The sequence below is a fragment of the Mchenga conophoros genome, linkage group LG18 (genome assembly GCF_057382185.1).
Source record: "Mchenga conophoros isolate Kocher_MC1m ecotype Shallow Benthic linkage group LG18, M_conophoros_male_GT1.1, whole genome shotgun sequence".
NCBI lineage: Eukaryota > Metazoa > Chordata > Actinopteri > Cichliformes > Cichlidae > Mchenga > Mchenga conophoros.
Window position 1 is genome coordinate 4,882,063 of NC_140543.1, and position 19,956 is coordinate 4,902,018.

Sequence of the window (19,956 nt, forward strand, 5' to 3'; positions counted from 1 at the left end):
ACATCAACATGAAGTGTAAGGAGGAGGAAGATCTGGCTGGCCAGCAGGTCTGGAAGCAGGAGAGGAACTTCAATCTGGACCAGGAGGACACAGATCCCCCACAGATCAAAGAGGAACAGGAGGAACTCTGCATCAGTCAAGAGGGAGAACAGCTTGTAGTGAAACACGAGGATGAAGGCATCGTCGTCTGGAGCGGGGAAGAGCGGCTCAGACAGCTGCATAACATCTGGAAACCTGAGAAAGATTTACAGACCAGCGGTAAAACTGTAATCGCTTTTCTGAAGTGTTAACATTAATATTAAACCTACAGTTTGTATCAGTCAGATCTATTTAATGTGTATTCGTGAAAACATGACAGGGAGTTTTAAATGGACTGGTTCTTATATAGCGCTTTTCTACTCAATCTTGAGCACTCAAAGCGCTTTACAAAACTTGTGCATTCACCCACTCACTCCCATTCGCACAAGCACATTTTTCTTAGTGCTTTCTACCAACATTCAGACACACATTCCACAGATCAAAGAGCAACTTGAGGCAACTTGGAGTTAGTATCTTGCCCAAGGATATTTGAAATGCAGACTAGGTGAAGCCGGGAATCGAACCGATCAGTAGATGATCTGCTCTACCGCCTGAGCTACAGCCACCCCCAATAGTGAAGATTATTTTGAAAAATATCAAGATGTAGATCAGTTTCGAGATCAACTCCAAAATAGATCATCAGTCAGTCAGTAATAAGTGAGTTCTTTTTTGTTTGAAAGGTTTTTTTTACTCTTAATGTTGCTGAAAAATGTCAGAACTCAAGTTCTCATTTGCATCAGAGTGCACAAATAACTTCATTTTTACACACTTTTAATTTCACCTGCAAATGTGAGCAACATGCCCTCATTACAGACTTTAACTAAAACTTTATCTTCTCAGAAGTGTTTTTCTATAATTACATTTTTTTTATTGTTCGTTTAGACCTCCACCAGCAAACTGCCTGTAAGGAGGAGGAGTTTGTCGCCAATCAGCAGGAGAGGAACTCAAGTCTGGACCAGGAGGACCCAGATCCTCCACAGATTAAAGAGGAACAGGAGGAACTCTGCACCAGTCAGGAGCTGGAGGAGATTGTACTGAAGCAGGAGATCAATAGTTTTATGGTGACTTCTAGTTTTGAGGAAAGTGACCTCAGTGAATCAGAACCAAACGATGACCAGCTCCTTGCTCTTAACTTTCCTGAACCAGAGCTTGAGGAACAGGAAGAAAACCAGCATGTGGACTCGGGATCAACTAGAAATGCGGAGCTGAAGAAAAGGAGACGTCACAAAAACCGAACAGATAAGTCTCGGAGTGAAACTGATACAAGTAAAAAATCTGTAAGCTGTGACACTTGTGGAAAAACTTTTCAGTGTAAATCCAACCTGACGAGACACATGAGAGTTCACACAAGTGAGAAGCCACATTCTTGTAGCACCTGTGGGAAAAGATTCATTTGGAAATCAGGATTGGAAACTCACGTAAGGATCCACACAGGCGAGAAGCCATATTTTTGCATCACCTGTGGGAAAAGATTTAATAAGAAATCCGGATTTGAAAGTCACGTGAGAATCCACACAGGCGAGAAGCCGTATTTCTGTAGCACATGTGGGAAAAGATTTGGTAAGAAATCAGGACTAGAAACTCATTTGAGAATCCACACCGGTGAGAAAGCGTATTCTTGCAACGTCTGTAGGAAAGAGTTTAGAGACTTGTCGACTATGAAAAGTCACAGAAGGATCCACACAGGTGAGAAACCATATATTTGTAGCTCCTGTGGGGAAAGATTCAGTTGGAAATCAGGACTGAATTTTCATCTAAGGATCCACCTGAGTGACAAACCAAATCACTGCAGCACCCGAGGTAGAAAATGACCTCATGCTCCAAGTCACGGTACATTTCCTGTCCACAGCAGTGAAGGGCACTCTATGTTGTTTGTTCCAGCCCTGACTTTATGTTTCTCTAAGTTTGATATTTTTTTTATTGGTCTTTAAAGGTGACACAAATATTTATTGAACATGGATGCTCTTTTAATATTTACCACAGAAACTTGTATTTCTTCTTCAGTATAGAAGAAAACAAACATGAAAATGAGTTTTTCATCACTTGTTCCTTGTAACAACCATGATGTGATTCCTTTTTATCAGCCAATAAATAAGTTTTGATACACAGGACTAAAGATTTAAAAAAGTTCAAGACAAGTATACAATTTTTATTTAAATATGTTTTCTTTGTGATTTATGTTAATGAAGGTTATACTTCAGTATGGCTTTGACCTGGTTGTCCTGGTTATTCTTAGCAACATGTTGCAAGATTTGATTAAAATGTTTGTGACTAATTTTGTGTATTGTGTAATCCCTGCTAAATAAAAGCAGTTAAATGTGCTATATTGGCTCATGATAAGTGTTTATATCATTTTGCCTAAATGCAAGTAAACTCAATGTTTGCCAACTCTGTGTGTGCAGTTTGCTTCATAAGTACAGTAACAGAACTTGAACTACATGGAGCCTATTTTGATTACATCATTACAGATGTAGATATTATTCATAGTTCATATTTCACAGTGTGCTGCAATCTTCTCCACAGACCTGCATTGCTCTCTGTTCAGACCCGTCATCTTCAAGATGTCCACTAGATGTCGTCAGAGTTCCCCCACTTTCCTCATCTATTGTGTTGCCATTACCTGAGCCTGCTTAAAACCTACAGTCCTTTACATATGGGTTCATTCAGGGTCATGTTTAGTGGGCAGGTTTAGTGCGATGAAGGAAACTCGTTTTCTTTAACTTTACCTCTCAGTAAGTAACTGGAGTAACAGACTCACTGATTCCTCCCCACCTGCTGGACATGAACCAGCTGACTGACACTTGTTTTCATTTTCTCATTCATAAAGTTGCTACCAGTTCAATTCATTTATATTTATATATAGTGCCAAAAAACAACAGTTGCCTCAAGGTGCTTTATATTGTAAGGTAAAGAATGTAAAAACCTCCACAATTGAACAAGCTGAAAAGAGCAAATGCTTGGCAGCAGTGGCAGAAACAGGCTGTCTGTCGTAATCACTGTAAAACACTAATCACTGGTCAGTCATTTGTTGTGTTGCAATCGGTTACACTGAGGGAAAAAATTTCACAACTGGATCTCGGAGATAATGTGAATATTTGTGAAAATATGTGAAGATGAGGCTGAAATAACTCTGAGACTCTAAAACATGATGAAATGCTTACATATTGAAATGTGTGTAGTAACATGACCTACAGCTTGTTTAAGAACTCGTGATTTTTTTCCCCTGTTGGCATAAGGTGAAATCCTGCATAAAGGAGGTGACTTTTGCTCCCTGACTCAGACGTGATAAACATGACCCAAATCATTCACGTTGGTGCCAAATAATGTTTTGTTAAAGTTTAACAAGCTTTCCCAGCCTGAAACTGCCAGACAAACAAATCACCTGTTGGAGATGCTGGTTTAGCTCCCTGGGTAAAGTGGGTGACCCAGATGCTAAAGCCCAGCTATGACTCCTGCCTGAGGACTTTTAGTCTTGGTTTGCATCCAACTTTTCTGCCACAATAGTTCAATTTTCTTAATAAAACACCAAATTACAACAAGTTACCTCGAGGCAGTTTATATTGAAGGCACTTTATTTGAAGGTAAAGATCCGACAATAATACAGAGAAACAACAGGTAGAAGCAATGGAAGATTGAAAATAACGGTTGTCATTACTTTTCATTCAGTCATATATTAAGATACAGAAACACCATCTGTTGTGTGTAAAGATGAACAGTAGGGGTAGGGTGATTTTCACCAGATCAAAGCCATGGATTCACAATTATGGTTTGGTGCTGTTGAGTACCTGGATAGAAAATGCACATGTGGAATGGTAGAAAGTGTTCAGCATGCTTTGATGATCTGCTTCAACTATGCTGGGGTGAGCATTACAGACTGCTTCTTAAATTTAATAACCAAATTGCATCAATGGGGAACTATAAATTCTACATTTGGATTTCTGATTATTATTTCTGGCTGATTTTCATTAGATCGACCTGAGTAGGGCAGCGACAGATGTGTGCGGTCCAGAAGTAGAAGAAGAAGAAAGAGGAGAGCAGAAATGATGACATTCTAGGCTCGCTTTTCACCTTTGATGTACTCTTAGCAGGAAGACTTTGGTTTGGTGATGTGTTAGAGATAATTTAGTGGTTGAAGCTACTGTGGACTGACCAGATCTGCCATCAGCTCAGAGTGCTGGATATCACCGCAAACCTGAGACAAAGTCATACAGAACAGGTGTGTAAAACTGTGATGGTCACTGTGATGGGTGCATGCAACCACACAACTGAGACACTTAGTAATATTCATTTGGTCTTTTGTCTTATGTTTACGTTATGCTTTAAAGTTTCTGTGATCATAAGTTAACTAATTTGACGTTTTGAGGTTACCTGTAGTGATGGGACGTTCTGTATCGAGGCTTCGGAGCGTGTGTCGGGTAATGGAGGGGGCGTTTCCGCGATGCGCGTATCGAGGCTTGCTTCATTTATGGGAGGAGCTGAAAATGATGACGTCCGAAGCCTCGCTGCCCGGCTGTACCACGTGACTGGTTCATGAAGTGGTTCGAACTTTGCCGCGAGATATGACAGCGATATAAAGCCCTCAGACTTCATTCAAAATGTGGGTGTTTGATGGAGAGTTGCGGTTAGTGAGAGTTTGGAGACAGTTTGGAGGTTTATGAGAGTGAGGAGAGAAAGTCAGGAGAGAATGGAGCCAGCTAAGAAGAGGAGGATGTCCTCCCCTGTGTGGGAACATTGTGATTTTATTCCTCCCAACAAGCTATGTAAATTTCTACAGAAGATGTATTTTCATAATACTGATGCTGCAATACAATTTATGTTAAGCTGTCTTGACTTTTGTACAAGGTGAAGTGTTTGCTATGTGCCAGGGAGCTGGGATATAACAACAACACCTCATCCATGCTTAGGCACTACAGAGCTTTGCATGAGAATAAGGGGAACACCGATTGTGGAGCAAGACCAGGTGAGCCATCAAATGCCATGATAATATAGCATGCAGTAATGTTACTAAATGATATAACAATATTATACAATTGTAATAAGTTACGTGTGTGATATTTATATTTGTGCTTTGTCTTTATTGTCTTTCCTCAGGAGAACAATCTCAAATAGATGAAGACCTGGTCAGCATGGTGATTGAGGACTCCCAGCCAGTTAGCATTGTGGAGGACAAAGGATTCAAAAGATTTGTTAAATCATTAAATCCTAGCTATGTTCTCCCCACTAAAAAGGTCATAAAAGCAGTGAAAATTTAGTTTTTACAGAATAAAATGTGAACAGGCAGGACTGTGTAGCTGTCCATACCTCAACGTTACAACCGCACAACCACTGTCCACACCCCAACCACACCTCACAGTAAATGATCATTTTCCATACTGCCAGTATAAATATACACAGTATACTGCCATCACTACAATATACATGTTTTACACACTCCTTTTGTTGTTGACATTTACAGGCTGTGTGCAAAAGGCCACACTCTTCAAATTCATGCCAGCTATTATTTTTACGTCCAGTAGGTGTCCTACTAGAGCAAATGAAGCTTCAAGAAGCTTTGCGCTTATGGCGTTATTTTTGTGCCACTATTCTGAGCGCACGTAAAAAAGGTTTGCAGGTGCAAGTGTTGCATTTTGAGGAGAAATTTATTTTGAGCGAAGAAAAGCTGAATTTGAGTGAACAAAATTCATTGCTGCATGCAAAAAATGTATATCCGTGTTTGCTATTATCCATATACACACGCACAATAGCAGCCCCTCTCGCTCAGTTTTTGCACTTGCGCTCGCAATGTGTCGCTCACGCTCTCAACATTTCTGCCCGTGCACGCTCAACTCTTTCTGTACACCGTTATATTTGTGCCACAAAACCAGCCAATCACAGACTTGGATGCAAAAAAATCTGATTGGCTGTTTTTGTCTCCAATCAGCTCGAAAGGACGAAATGCAATATCCCAGAATCCATTTCGTCCAAAGCTCAAACGAGGCAGTGGCGGAGGAACACAGAGTGGCGGAGTTTGAAATATTACTCTTTCTGGGACACAAAATAAACTTTTAAGATATTTTCATGTTAGAATGTAGCTGTGTGAACTTCAAATATCTGCTCGATTTATCAAGACATCACATATTTGCATAAGTGCTCCAACGTTTTCGGAGATGCCTGTTACCCACCAGCTGACCGGGTGGGAACTCGGGTTAAACATAATATATAAGGCTGAACTGACAAAAAAATCACCGACTACACCACCAGGTATTATTGGAAAAACCATAAAGCCTTTGAACGAAAACAAACGCTGTTGTGACAGTGATGTACACTGTTTTGTTGGTATATATGTATGATTTGTATCACCTTCATGTTTCCAGCTTTCCAGCTGTGGCTCCAGCAAACATCAGCTGATACTAGAAATTAATTTTAAATAAATTCTAACAACAGCTGATCAATTTTGAACGTGCTGCTGTTGTTGTTTAGCGCAACATCCGCTGGTTTCCTGTTTCTGGCGCAAAGTGGGAGATAAACAAACAAGAGAGACGATCAGCTGATCATTGATCAGTTTCATGATTGAAGTAGCAACAGGAGAGGGAGGGAGAATGAGGAGAGAAGAGGCAGCTAAGACACAGAATAACTCCAGCTTTGTGTCTTTTTTATTCTCGCTGAAGTCTTTTCCCCTCAATACGGATGTATTGTAATTGGTCCAGCCCAGAGTTGATTATTACCAGTTGGCTAATCCACCACCTTTCATTGTTTATACCATTACAAAAACAAACAAACTAACATAAAAATGAAAAATCACCATTGGCCCACCGGGAAAATGCCGGGTAAATGCCCAATGGCCAGTCCAGGTATTCGGTCAGCTGGTGGGTAACAGGCATCTCCAAAAACGTTAGAGCACTTATGCAAATATGTGATGTCTTGATAAATCGAGCAGATATTAGAAGTTTACACAGCACCATTCTCGCATGAAAATATCTTAAAAGTTTATTTTGTGACCCACAAAGAGTAATATTTCAAACTCCGCCACTCTGTGTTCCTCCGCCACTGCCTCGTTTGAGTTTTGGACGAAATGGATTCTGGGATATTGCATTTCGTCATTTCGAGCAGGTTGGAGACGAAAACAGCCAATCAGATTTTTTTTGCATCCAAGTCTGTGATTGGCTGGTTTTGTGGCACAAATATAACGGTGTACAGAACGAGTTGAGCGCGCACGGGCTGAAATGTTGAGAGCGCGAGCGACACATTGCGAGCGAGCGCAAGTGCAAAAACTGAGCGAGAGGGGCTGCTATTGTGCGTGTGTATATGGATAATAGCAAACACGGATATACATTTTTTGCATGCAGCAATGAATTTTGTTCACTCAAATTCAGCTTTTCTTCGCTCAAAATAAATTTCTCCTCAAAATGCAACACTTGCACCTGCAAATTTTTTTTACGTGCGCTCAGAATAGTGGCACAAAAATAACGCCATATGCGCTGGGGTGAACCAATTGGATGAAAAGCTTCAGTGCTTCACGAAGCTTCATCTGCCCATCACTAGCATAGACTTTGCTTTGCATTGTTTGTTATTTTATATAGGTATGTTATATTGATTATATTTCTGCTCTTTCTCAGTTACCTGACCTCCGCTCCAGTCCTTCCTGGTTTGGCTGAAAGAGGAGGCTGAGGGTGGAGCTGGTTTAAATGCAGAAGCCAATAAAGTGGACTGGACCATCTATTGTGATCATGCAGGGGGAATGGGGTTCTTCTTGAATAATGGTTATCTGTTATCCCTTTAGTTTTCACCTTTGGTTTATATAATGGTTTATTCATTTGCTATATAACTGGAGCTGTTTCTCATTTGGGCAGGTCAGTTTGAGTTATGTTTTTGTTAAGTGATTTTTGAGTAGCAGTCTGTTAAGGTAACCTCTTTTATGGGCCCACTTGGTTCTTACAAACTTTATTTTTTGTTATTTTGAATTTTTGTAATCATTTTGTCCTTTTTGGGGTATAATAAAACCCTTTTTTTTTGAAGATTACATTTGTGCCTGTGTGTTCCTGGCGGCTTGGATCATGACAATTGGTGGCAGCAGTGGGATTCAGCCAGTGTAAAAGAAAAAATACACACACAAAAAAGGCACAGGTTTTTTTTGTTTTTTTTTCTCTTTCCCCCCCACTCCTTATCAAACCACGCAGAGGAGCACGGAGTGCGAGAGCAGTCCGAGGAGATGTACCAAGCCAGCAAATGGGCTCAGAAGGACAAGTCGATGGAGAACAGGAGGAGAATGGAACTTCTGGAGGGGTAGACAGCACTGAGGGCCGAGGTAGGGAACCAACGATATCGGATCTGATCTCTCTTCTCCGTTCACATATGGGGCAGCAGGAGGCCAGAGAGGTTAAACAGAAGGAGGAAAGTGCAAAGCAAGAAGAACATTTTAAAGCACTTCAACACCAGTTTCAGTTGTTACAGGTAGAAGTACAAGCCCGCACTTCTCCAGTGCCTGAAGGTCAGGCAGCTGAATCACCTGATCCAGAATCTCTAGATGACGACATTGTTCCTCAAGCTGGTCCTAGTATATCAGCTACTGGTTTATCAGGTCAGTCCCATTTTCTGGAGCCTAAGTTGCAAAAACTTACCAACGAGGATGATATTGAACATTTTTTGATTACCTTCGAACGCATTGCACTGGCCTGTCGGTGGCGGAGACATGATTGGGTTTTTCACCTTGTACCGCTGCTTACGGGCAAAGCAAGAGGTGCATATGTACATATGGATGTTGATGATTCTTTGGATTATGATAAGGTTAAGGCAGCTATTCTTTATAAACATGATATCAATCCTGAGACCTATAGGCAGAGATTTCGATCTCTTGATGTAAACCCTGCAGAAAGCCCTAAAGAGTTGTATGCACGGCTGAAGGAGCTTTATGTAAAATGGGTCCACCCTGAAGATAAAACCGTTCAGGACATTGGGGAAATCATCATTCTTGAGCAATATTTACGAATGCTATCTCCTGAGTTGCAGGTGTGGATAAAAGAGCATAATTCACCCTCTGCTGCAGAGGCTGCAAAGCTGGCTGACGTTTTTGTGGCGGCACGGAAAAAGGGACAGCCTTGGAGCTTTATGACTTGGAAAACGAAGGACAGCCGGAAATCACTCCCGCAGAGACGAGCTGCCAATGTGAGTAGGGCTTCATATAGCCATTCACCCGATGGGTCTTTGAAGTCCCCGGCCAAAACCTTGGTATGCTATCTTTGTGGTATGGAAGGTCATACAAAGCCCATGTGCCCTGAAAACTCAGCTAAATTAACCCAAATGTGCTTTGTGCCCCGAAGCCATGATAACTCTGAGATAAAATTAGACAGAGGGTTAAAGATGACATCAGTTGAGATTAATGGTGATACATTAAAGGCACTAATTGATACAGGTAGTACACAGACTCTTGTACACAGACAGTTTGTCCCCTTAAATAGTATTAATATGACTGAAACGATTCCTGTTTGTTGTGTTCATGGAGATGAAAAGCCTTATCCAACAGCGGATCTATACATCAAGGTGCAAGGACAGGTTTATCTCCTGAATATTGGGGTTGCGGATAATTTGCCATTCCCTGTTATATTAGGCCGAGATCTACCTGTGCTGTTTGACCTTTTGGATTATAGCCACACATGCAATGTTGCAGTAACTAGGGCTCAAGCTAGGAAGCCAGCAGATGCCACTCAGACCCTTAGTGCTCTGCCATTTTATGAGGCAGAATTAGAGACGGCACCCGGGAAATTGCGCAAGTCCCGCAGGGAGAGGAGGCGAGAGAAGTTTCATCATACTATTGTGAAAGCATCTCCCGTCTGTGAACCTGAGATGCCTTTGGACTTTAAAGTCCCAGCTAATATCACTGAGATGCAACACAATGATCCAGTATTAGCACCCTTTTTTCAGAAAGCCAAAAAACAAGGACATGAGATGGAACCAGATATTAACAGCAGTGAGGAATTTTTTCTGAAAGATGGCATTCTTTATCGCCGGCAAAGATCACAGGTACAGCTGATGGTTCCTAGTGGAGTCAGGGAGGTGGCACTGAATTTGGGGCACTCTGTGCCGTGGGCAGGACATTTAGGGAAGCATAAAACCATGGCTCGCATTAGGAAGTATTTCCACTGGCCGGGCCTGCGTGCTGACGTGGCCCAATTTTGTAAAAGCTGCCCTCAGTGCCAAAAGACTTCCATCAAAACCCCCTCCAGGGCTCCACTTCAGCCTTTGCCAGTTATTAGCACCCCATTTGAACGGTTGGGGATGGATGTTGTCGGACCTGTTGAGAAAAGCAGGGCAGGGAACCGTTACATGCTGGTAATAACTGATTATGCCACAAAGTACCCTGAAGTTTTTCCTCTGAAATCTGTAAAGGCCAAGTCTGTGGCTTTTTGTCTGGTGCAATTTTTCTCAAGGGTGGGATTCCCTCGTGAGATCCTGACAGACCGTGGGACTAATTTTATGTCAACTTTATTAAAGCAGGTCCACCAGCTTCTTGGCATCAAAGGGCTAAGGACTACTCCATACCATCCTCAAACGGATGGCCTGACGGAGCGCTTTAACCAGACCCTGAAGCAGATGTTGCGCAAGTTTGTGAATGACACTGGTACTGACTGGGATCAGTGGCTGCCTTATCTGCTCTTTGCGTATAGAGAAGTACCCCAAGCTTCTACTGGCTTCTCACCTTTTGAACTGTTATATGGTCACGAAGTAAGGGGGCCCCTCTCTTTGCTGAAAGAAATGTGGGAGGGTGACCGAAGTGGGGCAGGGGCTACTAATGTCATCTCATATGTTATACAGATGAGGGAGCGACTTGAGAAGATGACTGAGCTAGCCCAAGCTCATATGGGAGCTGCCCAGCAACATCAGAAGGTCTGGTATGATCGGTCAGCTCGGGAGAGGTCATTTGAACCTGGACAAAAGGTACTTGTACTCCTTCCGAGTGATGACCGTAAGCTGTTAGCTAAATGGCAGGGACCTTTTCAGATTCAGCAGAAACCACCTATCGGCTGGCAACTCCGGGTCACTCTCGCTCCAGTAGAGTTTTGCATGTAAATCTCCTGAAGGAGTGGGTGGAGAGGCCAAAGAGAGCAGAAGTTCTTTTGATAAGGGAGATTCATGAGGAGGAAGAGGTAGAGGAGCAGTATCTTCCTTCAGGGGTGCTCCAGCAGGTGGACCTTAATCACCTTTCAGAAGTGTCGGGGGAAAACTCTGTAAAAGACCCAGGAGAAATAAAGACACAATGAGACAAGATCACTTTTTATGCTTTAACGTGCACACGGGTAAGCTGTTCAGAACAACTCACAACGTGTACAGAGGCTGGGCACTTTTTATAGGAAAGACAGTGAGAACAGGATAAGAAAATACAAAATCAAATAAAATAAACAACTCCATATGTGGCGCTAGTCTCGTCAGCAGAGAGCTGGGAGAGATAAAACAATCTAAAACAATATGTCCCAAAACAGTATGTCTTTGCTGAGAAAGTCTAAAAAGATAATTCTAAATTAATCTAACCATAGACAAAAGGGCATGCTTGCACATTTAAAAGAAGGTAAAGAAACAGAATCATTTTTCCTGTAACATTCCCTCCTGTTTTAACTTATTTTAAATGTATACAACAATTGTCTGTGAAGGTTATTTATTAAGTATCTTAAGCAATTTTTTAATTTTCAAAATGTCAGCATAGCAGAAATGGAAGTCATTTGGTCTAAAGAATAAAACAAAATAAAATAATAAAAAGAAAAAAGAAAATCATAGTAAATGAAATAACAAGTGGAATAAACAAGAAAAAATAATAAAACTAAACTACAAAAAATAAAGGATAAAAACCTTATATTTAAAATGAAAACTTCAAAAAATAAAATGATGAAAACCTTATATTGTACCTGCATAAACTACTAATGTGTTAATCAGTGCATGATCACTTGAAAAAGGCAGAAGTCATTTTTAATCACCACGTCATTCATTAGCAGTTATTACAAGTTCTCCTCTAACAGAATTGCAACGGGATGCTGTTCTTCTTGAGGCACGGCAACATAAGCAGTCATTGTAGTTGTTATCATCTTTGAAATCATTACTCTTAGACATGGCAACACACACAACACTAATACGAGCAGTGCTATCATGATGAGACCTAGAAGGACAAACGGCTTTGCTACAGCAGCCAGCCATGAACCGCCGAACAGCCAGTCCAGCCAGCCTTGTGCTGTAGCTGCTCCAGGTGTGTGGTCAGTGACATATTTTTGCAGAGCGGTCAAATTCTGCAAAGCTTCATAAATGTCTCCTCCAGTTTCGTATCCATCAGGGATAAAAGTGCAACATGTTTCCCCGATCAGCTTGCAAACTCCTCCTTGTGATGCTGTTAGCAGGTCTAGTGTCAGTCTGTTCTGCAGCACCATCGTTCTGATGGCCTGCTGTTCTCCTGCTAAGGCCGTTCCCAGGGTCTTAGTCAAGTTGATGTGTCGTAGCAGAGCATATCGGTTGATTTCCACGTGATCCCGCACCTCGGCAACTCCAATGCCGGGGATCAAGCTCTGTAAGAATTTCACTCCTCCTCAGATGCGAAACTCTGGTTCCTTTACTGCTTGGTGCCGTCCGTGCACATCCTGTCTGGTAATGAGTCTTTGTTTGTAGTATCATTCGGTAGCTGTAGTTGGAGCGACAGTTGAGGCTCATCAGTGTCGCGTTACTGGCACAGGTTTCGTTGAGTGAACAGTCCATACACTTCCTCTCGTTCCTCGGTGGGCAGAAAGTGTATATGTATTTGCATAGCAGTCAGTTTTATTATTCAAGTAAGCTGTAGTGTTCATAAACTGCCACCAGAAATTAGTGGCATAGCCATGGGGAAACTTGGTGTACTTTCCTTTGTCATACAGTGTCTGCCTTTTCTTCATATAGCGTGACTTATTGTCCCTCACGGAAGCAAAGATGAGGAGCCCGGCCATGGTCAGGGCCGCTGCAGTTATTAAGAGCCACCACCTCATGACGACGGGACACACCCTCCTGTTGCGAGTAGACCCCCCGGCCAGGAAAGCTGACCCCTCCACCGGGCGAGATCACAACAAGTGGGCAAGCCTGCCGTCAGCTGTGTTTAGATGGCTTCACTTACTGGCTCTGATGGATGCAAGATGGTCGTTCCGCTATTTTGCAAGCTCCAGTTTTTCCTTTGGAGCACTTTGATCAGAACCCAGTCACCGGGCTGTGATCTGCAAGACACTTGATAGACATCATTACATTCTTCGTCATTTACAATCATCTCTTTATTTTCCTACAACTTAGACATACATTTTGCTACTGAAATTGTATCTGCCTTTTTCACTGGGTAGATTTCTGGCCACTTTGAGAATACATCTATAACCACTAGGGTGTATTTTTACCCTTGGCATTCATTTAGCTCAATAAAGTCCATATGGATTGTGTGGTCTCAGGTTTCCCTGAGCATTATATTTTTGACACGTCATGCACGTTCTGACAAATTGTTTTGCTGAGGTTTCAAAATTTACAGTGTAGAATTTACAGTGTAGAAATGAGAGTTGACAATACTGGTCAGTCCCCCCGTTGACAAATGCGTACAGCCATGAGTCACTAATGCCGCCATTTTGTGGAGGAATTTTGGCAACACTGGCTTGCCATAACACATCATTAAGTCGTTTGTCAGAACTGCACCGTGTTTTAGCCATTTTGCCTGCTCTGCTGTGCTTGCTGCTTTTGTTCATTTTTCAACACATCCAGTGGAATCTGATGTGTGTTCACTGCCATCAATGTGATGTTTGTCTTTTGTGCCGCCTGTTTTGCTGCTCTGTCAGCAAAGTTATTGCCTGTAGCAATGAAAGAGGCGTTGTAAGAGGTTGGCATGCTGAACTGGTTTTCCGGTTGGTGTAATCATTCCTCTGGTTTTCCAGATTTTTTGCAAAATGATGCACAGCAGAGAAAACATACTGGCTGTCTATATAAATGGTTATTTGTTTATCTTTGTGTATTTCACATGCGCAAATCACAGCTATCAGCTCAGCGCTCTGTGCAGAACATGAAGAAGAAAGGGGTTTTGCTTCTATTATTTTACTATCTGTGGTTACTGCGTAACCTACACAATTTAGGCCTGTGCTGTAAGGTCAAATGCTGTTCTCCTAGCTTCCACACTTGCTGATCATAAGGTGGATCTGGGCCTGGGGTTTGTTTAAATCTCAGAATGTTGTGATACTCGGTCGGTTTCTGGAAAGTGGATGTGGCGGGTGTCATTTAGCATGCACTCAGGTGTAATACCAGAAAAGAATGGCATGACTGCTATCTTAAGTTTTGTCAGAGCGTCTCTACCTAGCAAATTTACTGGACACGACGGGTCATATATGCATTTAATAAAGCACCTGCGGCCACTTGCTGTATGTACTAGTTCTAAAGGGGCAGTTAATTGTTGTACAGTTGTGTGGCCTGAAGCTGACTTTACAACTAATTTGTCCTTTGAAAACTGTCAGTTTAAGTGGCTGCCTCAAAACTGTTTTGCATTATTTCTCTGTGGCTTACTCCTACAATCTCGTGTGAAGTGACCTTCCTCTCCACGGTTCTAGCAGGCGTTGTCTCTATGTTATCTGCTGTTTCTGCATGGCTGTCTGCAGCCTTGGTGTTTGTGACTTTGCTCGCCTCTCTGTTCCTGATAGCCACCTGCGAATTAGTGTTTTAGTCTGTTGTCAACACGTCAGCCTTATTTTGAAGTTACAGAATGCTTCTTCTCCTTTTTTTTTTTTTTTTTGTTTTTGTTTGGGAGAATGGATGCAACTCTACATTTTCACTTAAGGCAGTTTTAGATAATTTCTAGTTCTTCAAACAATTCATGGATTTCACACATTTCAAACTTTCAAGTTAGGGTTGTTTCCCATTTATACAAATATATATATATTTAACTTTGCATTGCTCACAGCTCATAGCTCACAGCTCTAAACCTAGGCATTTTTCAATCATATGCCTAATCACTATGTGTCACTGTGATTCTCAAGTATGGTCACAAGTTCGTTTAAATTCGTTTCCAAAACCAACAAAATAATCAAACAAAAACAAAAAACATAAACGTGTCAGGACACAAAAGAAAAAAAGAAAAATGCTGCCACCCGAACAAGGCAGAAGTCTGCATATGTTGGCTTTTAATAGCATGCAGCTTGTAACATGGTAGACTAATGTGCCTGTGTTAATTCAGCTCCATATTATTGTGTGAAGTTCCACTGGGTTGGGAGTGGTTTTGTGGTTGTCACATTTTTGGTGAGCCAATGGCTGGAATGGGGTTGGACTAATTAGAGGCAGGTGTACTTGATTGCACTGATACACTGGTCTACTTATAGCCCACACTACAAACACTGCTGTGTCGTTTTGTCTCTCTGTGCAGGTATGTAATGTGATGAAATCAGGTATGTTTGGGATGGATGGGTTTTGCCCTATGAATTTTATATTAAGTGTGTCGTTTTGTCTCTCTGTGCAGTCCAGGGCCTATTATATGCCACAGCCTAAAGGCAGCTGGGTTGCAGAGGCTTGAGTGACCACTGACTATATGCTTGCAGGGTGGTGGGTCTCCAAGGACAACTTCTAACCCTGTTAAAGGCAACATGTGGAGTGCAACTTGGCCGTGTGGCATAGCTGGCTCTGGCCTTGGGACTGTGTGTTTTTATACAATTCATAAGTGGGACACTGGACTGTTTTATCTTTTATCTCTTGATATATTTTTCGTCAATAAATTATCTTTTAGAATGTTATTGACTGACATCTTTTTGCCCACGACTGAGACGGTTGGTCAGACCTAGAGTCTTTCTTTGGGTGTGTTACAGCAGCTTCTGCTCTAAAAGAAACAAATAAATAAAAAGAAAAGAAAATGTGTAACATGCTCATCAGCTTAGCAGTGTCTACATATTTAATTCAGCTTCTCAATCCTGTAGTTTTAGCTGTTGTCTACAGGGCTTTGCTTATTGGTTGTTATTATAGGTGTGCTCTATATCTCAGCAATGTGTCATTCTAGAATGATAAGTTTCAAGCTGGTCAAGTGCCTCTATGCACTTCATTAGTTTAGTTATTCTCCGTATTGTCTTCATCTCACATGTCATTACACTGAGTTTCAGCAAACCTTAAGCTTGATGCAGACTACTGCTTAACAATTATCCACCTCACATCATAACCGATTAAGGTGCCTCTTCATATTAATATTCTGTCATTGTTAATATTATCCTCTTTGTCTTATATAACAGCAATAGCATATTATAATATTTTATTAGTGTGTACCATTATACTACTACTGAGCCAATTTGTTAGTTAGGATCATCTTATTCAGCAAACAGATAATTTAGAATTCATCCAATCTGCGGTCACATTTGTTCTCTCTGTTGCATGGCGGACCAGGCAGTTCTATTATAATATATTATTTATATTTTATTTTGTATCCATCAAGGGCTTCAGATGACCTGCAGAATCATCCTTTTCCCAAGGTGGAGACAGTTACCTTTTCACACACTGTCCTTGGCTGAACAATGACACAGCCTTAATATACCTTATTTATTTTATTAAAATATTTTCGTGTGAATTATTTGCTTTATATTCATTTTATACATGCTGGGCATGGTCATCATGCCAACTGTGTTTCATTGTTAATATCACTTTACAGGTTGTTATCCTTGCTATTATTAATTTCAAATACTCTAAAGATAATTTCTACTGTAACTTTCCCTTTGTTTATCTTTATTTCGTACTTTTTATATTTATATCTACTCAGTGGGGTCTGTTTTCAACCCTTTTAAACTACCTCAAACTGCTTTGATCTCTAGTTTTCACTTAATAAGGGATTATTATGTTCTTCCTGATATGGGTGTTGCTGCACATGCGGCTGCAGGAATGAGTGATGGTTTACTAAAAGGATTGTGGACACTGCACAGTGTCTCGTCTTCTGGTTTTACTAAACTGGCAGTTGAGTTCTGTTCTTCTGACTGTTTATATTTTGTTTTCTTAAATCTCTGTGTTTTTGTCCGGCGTCTGGACTTTTCTTTTCTCACCACTGCTCGTCAGCAGGAATGAGTTTTAATTTCACTTGCTTGATTACCCATCTTATGTATTTACTTATATTTGTTTAAGTAATATATACACGATACAGCTGCTATCACCTTCGCTGGTATTAGAGACGAGAGTGGTTGCTCACACGCCCTTCTACTTTCGGACTATTTCCAAAAGCGGTGTGAACTTTACGAGACGGAACTCGACCGTTCTCTCAACTCACCAGCACGTCAGTGAATAGCAGTAAAAGAAAAACACAGTAGGAGCAGCTCAGTCTCTTATTGGACCGTGAAAATTCAGCTTGCTCCGTTAATTAAAACAATACACACACATACATTCACATTCACACTTATTCGCGCGATCGGAACCCTTATCATAAGGGGAGCTGCCAGTCTTTCTGTAGACGAGCTACTTATTCCCTAGACCCTGTCTAGACCCAGCTGGGGGAGCTACCCAGAGCTCCAAACCTAACCCACAAGAGTGGGGAGCTTCCAGTCGACGAGCTCCAAGCTACCAGCCGACGAGCTACTTTAAACCTAACCCACAGAGGTGGGGAGCTTCCAGTCGACGAGCTACTTTCGCTATTTTAAATTCCCTGAATTCAAAACTCCCTGAATTTAAAATTTCCTGAATTTAAAATACGCTTTTACGCAAAATTGTGTCAGTGTGTCTGTATCTACCTGGTCAGTGTCGCCGGGTCTGGTCCACCTCGATCGGGCCCCACCACCGTGGGTCGCTTTCTAGAACGTTGGCCAAGACTCGAATTTAACGCCCTTGGTCTTTGACCACACACCTGGTGTGTGGGCTGTCGACAGACGAACAACGTGGACTGGTCACGGAGATGGGACACGATGGAGGCGCTCCGGCTCCGAAGGACCAAGAAATGTCGGGGGAAAACTCTGTAAAAGACCCAGGAGAAATAAAGACACAATGAGACAAGATCACTTTTTATGCTTTAACGTGCACACGGGTAAGCTGTTCAGAACAACTCACAACGTGTACAGAGGCTGGGCACTTTTTATAGGAAAGACAGTGAGAACAGGATAAGAAAATACAAAACAAATAAAATAAACAACTCCATATGTGGCGCTAGTCTCGTCAGCAGAGAGCTGGGAGAGATAAAACAATCTAAAACAATATGTCCCAAAACAGTATGTCTTTGCTGAGAAAGTCTAAAAAGATAATTCTAAATTAATCTAACCATAGACAAAAGGGCATGCTTGCACATTTAAAAGAAGGTAAAGAAACATAGAATCATTTTTCCTGGAACAAGAAGAAAAACAGCTTCAGGTGAAAGAGTTATGCAGCTCTGGGGTGTTTCAGGAGAATCCTGGGGGGACGGATGTTATTGAACATGACATTATATTAAAGGATGGAGCGTCTGTGAGACGTATGAGTTATAGGATTCCAGAGCGGCTGTTAACATCTTTGAGGAAGGAGGTGGATTTAATGTTGTCTCTAGGGATCATTGAACCATCTAAGAGCGAGTGGTGCAACCCAGTGGTTTTGGTCCCAAAGAAGGATAGTAGCCTGCGGTTTTGTATTGATTTCAAGTACTTGAATGCCATCTCAAAGTTCGATTCATACCCTACACCTAGGGTTGATGATCTGATTGAGCGACTTGGGAAAGCCCAGTACCTGACGACTCTAGATCTCTGCAAAGGCTATTGGCAGGTGCCACTTACTCAGCGCTCAAGGGAACTGACTGCCTTCCGGACACCATGGGGGCTATTCCAATTCAGTCCTGCCTTTTGGTTTGCATGGAGCCCCTGCAACCTTTCAGAGGCTGATGGATCGGGTACTGTGTGGTTTGTCAGAGTTCGCGGCAGCATATCTGGACGATATTGTGATTTACAGCCAAACCTGGGAGGAGCACCTCAAACATCTAGAAAAGGTACTAGAGCGTCTCAGAGAAGCTGGGCTGACTGCTAATTCGGCAAAATGTGTTTTTGCCAAGGCTGAAACTGAATACCTGGGATTTGTCATAGGTAATGGGGTGATAAAACCACAAGTGAGCAAAATCAGCGCCATTGAATCCTGCAGTTTGCCACAGACAAGGAAACAACTTAGATCATTTCTTGGCATGGCAGGGTTCTACCACAGATTTATCCCTCATTTCTCTGCCAGGGCGTCTCCCCTCACTGATCTAACAGGTTCTAGGTGCCCTAACCCTCAGCACTATCAGCAGCAAGAGCAGAAGCAACCCCCCAAACAGCAACATTGTACCCCATCAGGTAAAAAATGGGCTACGTTTGCTTTGCATTGTGCCCACCTGATGACAGTGATGTAGTGTGATGTGATTCCATATTAGATTCTTGATGAATGTGGGTTGTTGTTCTTCAGCCTGCTTCTATGTGCCCTTTTTAACTGTGAGCACCCGCCCCTTTAAACATCTCTGCACTGCCCTGACTAAATGTATATATAAACTGTCTCTATGGTTTACAGTCTGAGTCTGACAAGCTGTCAGCTGTTCATTTCTGCTATTTGAATTGTTAAAAGAAACAAACTATTCATTTAGCAGATTAACAAAAAGAATAGAGAGGCATCCAGTTATTGACATTTATATTATTTAGTTAAAGGTTTGAACAAAAAACAATTAAACACAGAGCCTCTTCCTGCTTTCTGGAATGAATCACAGCATGAAAACCCTTCCTCTTCTTCCTGCTCTCTAGCTCAGCACCTCCTGTCTGTCCATATCGTTCTGTGTTCCCTCCCCTTTAGATCTACATTATGAAGATGGGTGTAACCAACATGTGTTAGAGCTGGCAGGCCCCATTCACAGCAGCAACACATGTTGTTCAGATCAGAGGTCAGACCAGTTTCTATAATAAGGAAGTGAAAGTCACACAGTCACTGACACTGAGAGGAGAA

The 19,956-nt window shown here is 41.8% G+C and overlaps 1 protein-coding gene across 1 annotated transcript; it reads left to right on the plus strand.

Moving 5' to 3' along the window:
- Nucleotides 1-2,466, plus strand: LOC146552984 (uncharacterized). Its single transcript, XM_085255572.1, has 2 exons — nt 1-258; nt 961-2,466. The coding sequence occupies exons 1-2, from the start codon at nt 9-11 to the stop codon at nt 1,887-1,889; spliced, it is 1,179 nt and encodes a 392-aa protein (XP_085111698.1). The 5' UTR covers nt 1-8; the 3' UTR covers nt 1,890-2,466.
- Nucleotides 2,467-19,956: the final 17,490 nt, after the last annotated feature.